Genomic DNA, 4,887 nt, shown 5'->3' on the forward strand with positions numbered 1-4,887 from the left:
AAGATACAACATATCAAATTACATTACAATTAAGTTCATTATATTACAAAATATAACAATATCATTTGACAGCCCATGTGTCTTTATATGTGTGCTTATGTGTAACAAATCAACGGCGCCAGTACTTTTCCTCTAAGTTGCTGACGACGTGGCAACATTGCAAGAGGCGTTTCGACAGAGTGCACTGGATGCGTGACAATCCTGCAAAAACAAAAACAGTAGATAGATTCTATTTCTATCTCGTCGACGAGTGTAATCGTCTTAAAACATTTCATCGTCAGGCTATGATCATGCCACTTAACTGAGATGAGGGAAACTACCTGTCATTAAAATCTACCTCGATTAAACTCTTCAGATCAGGGTTCTGCCCTAAACTGAAGTGATCGTTTGAGATATCCTAAACAATGGCTGTGCAAGCTTTTTTTTCCAAAGAGCCACTAGTCACTACTCTGGTGTTATGGAGGGCCACATGACCTTACTATTTCATGTTATTTACTACGATCGAAGACATATTATGTAAGATTATACTGATAAAGATAGATAAGTAGATTGTTACTGATTTTATTTAAATTGGGATCACAAAAATAAGAATTGTCCGAAACAAATGTATTTTCCTTACTATAAATGAGCAAATGAAAGGCTACCATACCTTATTATTATAATGTACAAACATAAATAATTACTTAATATTGGTTAACTGGGATCATTATCATAAGAATGATCAAACACAGACATTTTCCTGGCCATTAATTGGCAAATGAAAGGCTGCTACCCTCTCTCTGTGGGCCGCATTATAGCTTATTTATCTTTAGGAGAAAGGGCCGCAGTGAAAGCCTTTAAGGGCCGCAGGTTGCACAGGGCTGCCCTAAACCCTTTCAGCGCAGGTTTGGTCTTCAGCTGAATAAAACCGTAGGGCATGTGCAAGAAACCAAAGTTAATTAACCGAGTCTTTGCAACGAGAGGGTTAATTAACAGATCAGATCGTCAGTTCAGAGGTGGGATGTTAATCCTGTCAGCAAATTGGCACACTATTGAGGCGTTAAATACAATACACTTCATCACGGCTGATGGCTGAAACCTCTTCACTCGGCTAAAAGTTAAAGTTGCCGTTAGGTTTCAGTTCCGATGTCAGTCTTCTCAGAGACTCTCCTCAGAACGTCATCCGTGGCAAGCCTCAACCCCCCCCCCGAAGAAAATCGCTTGACTTTAGCCATAATAAGGTCTGTAGAGTACGTCATCCTAGCGAATGTGATCATCGAAATTGTTGTACCTCCTATTTTTACGGTAACGTAATCGCCTGATGCTAACCAGAATAAAAGCATGTAGAGAATTTTATCGCAATAGATCATCTGGTGCTGGACCAAATTCAATTCAGCACGAAACACCTTCCAACAGGGAACGTTTATCAGATTCATGCATACACATTCCAACTACCCATCCATCTCTCCTGTAGTACATAGATTTTTCTTAAAAACTCAACAGACCTGAAACGCATGACCTCCTTTTCTGAGTCCAAATGAGATCATCTGCCAATATCTTACTCTCTTGAAAGCATTCTACCCATAATTCTCTTACATTTTGGCTACCATAATGGCCAAGGCTTCGACTAATTCATTTTGGAGTTTCTCTTTGTTTCCTCTTTTATATATCGGGACCATATTGGCCTTTTTCAATCTCTCGACATTTTCCCTTTCTCTAATGAACGTAAAATCAACTCAAGGATTTGTTCTCTACATTCTTGAATATCCAATTTGAATCTGATCAAGTCTTGGGACTTTTCTCTGCAACATTTTCGTGTGTCCTGCACTTCTACTTCTATGTCATTCAACACTGTTTTTCATTATTCGTTCGACCTTTTCAAAATAGCTTTCCTTCCTAAATGCAAATTGGAAACTTACTCAAAATTTCATCTTGCATTCTTGCATCTTGACAGACTATTCCATCCACTTTCAACTTGATATTTCCTTCCCTATATCTCAATGTACCATTAACTAATGTGAGAGGAATTTCAATTCATCTTTGCATTTGTCAACAATAGCCCTTTCAGACTTTCTTTCCTCTTCTCTTCTGATTCTTATGTGTCCATTTTTGTTCTTCTTTTAATTTCCTCTTTTACATTCCTTTCTTTTCCTTTCCCTCTCTCCATGTCCTATCCCTTACTTTCTTTTTCCTAATCTACTTTTTCTGTTAAACCAATCCGTTCTCTAGTTTCTTCCACCCTTTTTAATCTCAATACAAATTTCTTCATTCCAGAGTTGAAAACATTCTATAAAATGTTCTGTTTCTTCTGTACTTCTGTTTCTTCGAGTCTCCTCCAGTCTGTTTTATCAAATATTTTCTCCGTTTCATGAATCTGACTGCCGGAGTTATATCTTCTATGTCTATAAGACCCATATCTCGGTCTCTCACTGTCTACAGTCATATGTCATTCAAGAACTATATAATTACTCTTTCACATACGGCACAGGCGTTCTAAAGATTAGATAACGTCCTTTTCAAGTAGAGGCAAATCTAATTTGGTTGGTATGTTATGTCATCTCATCCTTACTTCTTCTTTGACCCATTGTGATATCATGTTCTTCATTGCTGTATTCAACAGTGTATGCCCTCATAATCCTTATGTCTTTCTTATTTTACGGTAGCGCACGCGCGCACGCGCGCATGCGTGTGTGTGTGTGTGTGTGTGTGTGTGTGTGTGTGTGTGTGTGTGTGTGTGTGTGTGTGTGTGTGTGTGTGTGTATATATATAATATATATATATATATGTGTGTGTGTGTGTGTGTGTGTGTGTGTGTGTGTGTGTGTGTGTGTGTGTGTGTGTGTGTGTGTGTGTGTGTGTGTGTGTGTGTGTGTGTGTGTGTGTAATAAAAACACTAGGAACGTGTGTTCACAAATGCGTAAGTAACCACTAGGAAAAGTAAACTAACGAAGCAGACCGCTTTCGTATAATTACATCTTCAGTGCTGATACAAAGAAGGAATTATTGTAAGTTTACTTTTCCTAGTGGTTATTTACGCATATACATACATACATACATATATATATATATATATATATATATATATATACACACACACACACACACACACACACACACACACATGTATAGCAGCAGCTCTTTTCGTTTCCATAAGATATACCTAAAATTTACCGTAATAACTTAGACCCAGAAGAACGGTCACAGCCAAGTAGGATGCAAGACTGGTCACTAATCAGTATCTAACAACGATTTATACACCCTTGCCTGCATCAACTACACTCACGTACGCACGCACGCGCGTGCACGCACATACACACACACGCTTCAACACATCTTCCCCCCCCACGAGTAAAACCAAGATATTCGATAGGATTCCTTGTAGCATTAAATACTCCAAGATATAGCAGTCGAACCAAGGTCAATGCTAGCGTGAAGAAGAGTCGAAATTAAGGCGATGAGTACTAGAAAAAGCGCAAAAAATCAAGAATATGAAAATACAAACACCCTGGCGCTCTCACCTTACGTTAATTCTAATAATAAACTACCCCTCTACTTCACTATCTATTACCATTGCCAACCAGCATCACAGCCACCGTCAATACTATCACCACGACCACTATGCACCACTTTAGCTACAAGAAGGCGACATATGATCTAGTGTTATGCTGTGGCCGAACAAAGAGACTACTCACTTGAATATGTGAACCATCGACGGCCTTCCTTTGGCGAGGTTCCTTCGACCAAAGAAAATCGTCTGACAACAAGAGAATCTTGTGTCGTCGTATTAAAGTGGTGACGCGTTGTCAGCCTCGGTTTCCCACAGTACAGACCTCTGGTATTATTCTGAGCCTCATTCAGAAAGGTCATTGTGTGTAATATTCCAACGCGGGAGGGAGCCGAACTGTCTCTCCCTCATGAGGCAGAAGGAGTTTCCCACAGAGCCTTTCTCCCTTGCAGAGGGTCGCCATTAAATACCCTTCCAGCACAGGGTTTTCTCCTCAGCTAAATAGAATTGTCTGATGTTAACTAGAACATGTCTAATCTGTTTCGACTTTGTACAAAATTATTTCAAATGTTGGCTTTAGTGGGTTACTATGGCAGAACAAGAGATCGGGTGCAGAAAAAGGCAAACAAAACAGAAAAATAATAAATAAATAATAAATGAATAAATAAATAAAAATAAATAAGTAAAACAGACACATTTTGCTTAGATGCTCATTCAAATGAATTTCAAACTATGAACTCTATTGCATTTGTATATAAAAAAAATTATTCACTGACTACGCTGCTGCGAATTTGTTCCCATTTATTTCTAAGCTTGAGGTCATTATTTCTAGTATGTAGTGCGAAAATATGTTCACTTCTGATGTTATCCATTTCCGTTCAAATATTAGACCAGTAATATAAATCTTCCTGAGTCTCCATTTTTCTTTTTTGGAGAATAGACTTAATTTTTCAAGTCGGCTGTTAAAATGTTCCATTTATGATTAGACAGACAATTATGGCAAAAATTACACATACACACAAACTATAAAAAATGGAAATTGTAATTCAATGAAACCTATGAATTACAAACTAATCATTCGGCAAGATTGATTAAAAAAAAAAGTGGACGGGTTAGAGTAAATGTCGTACAGATCACACCTGCTCCAAACGTCATCATAATCTGTAAACAGATGCTGCGACTACCAGGCTCCCGCTGACCTCTGCAGGACGCCCAAAGGTCGAGGCTGGTGTGTCGGAGCGATTCTCCCTCCTGATCGTTCAATAAATCTTCTCTTTATCCTCTGTCGAACTTTGTAGGCTATTTTTATATCATTCTGTATGGATCATTTGTTTTATCGAAACCCCTGAAACTTGCTAAGATTCCAATGTATTTCTTATTTAGGTCTCGGAACCAAGGAGAAA

The 4,887-nt window shown here is 38.4% G+C and overlaps 1 protein-coding gene across 3 annotated transcripts in view; it reads right to left on the reverse strand.

Moving 5' to 3' along the window:
* LOC143018295 (ionotropic receptor 21a-like) overlaps positions 1-3,799 on the reverse strand; it is an 18,370-nt gene extending 14,571 nt beyond the window's left edge. For 2 of the 3 annotated variants that reach the window (XM_076173630.1, XM_076173629.1), the window contains exons 1-2: positions 3,672-3,794; positions 126-201 (exon numbers count right to left, since the gene is read on the reverse strand). In XM_076173630.1, coding sequence (XP_076029745.1) covers positions 126-201; positions 3,672-3,688 — 93 coding nt within the window. In that variant the 5' untranslated portion in view covers positions 3,689-3,794. Of the gene's footprint in view, positions 1-125; positions 202-3,671 lie in introns of all 3 variants that reach the window. The other variant, XM_076173632.1, reaches the window with a different exon arrangement.
* Between the last annotated feature and the right edge of the window lie 1,088 nt (positions 3,800-4,887).

The sequence above is a fragment of the Oratosquilla oratoria genome, chromosome 34, assembly GCF_046742065.1.
Source record: "Oratosquilla oratoria isolate Oo_2021 chromosome 34, ASM4674206v1, whole genome shotgun sequence".
In the NCBI taxonomy this organism is placed as follows: Eukaryota; Metazoa; Arthropoda; class Malacostraca; order Stomatopoda; family Squillidae; genus Oratosquilla; species Oratosquilla oratoria.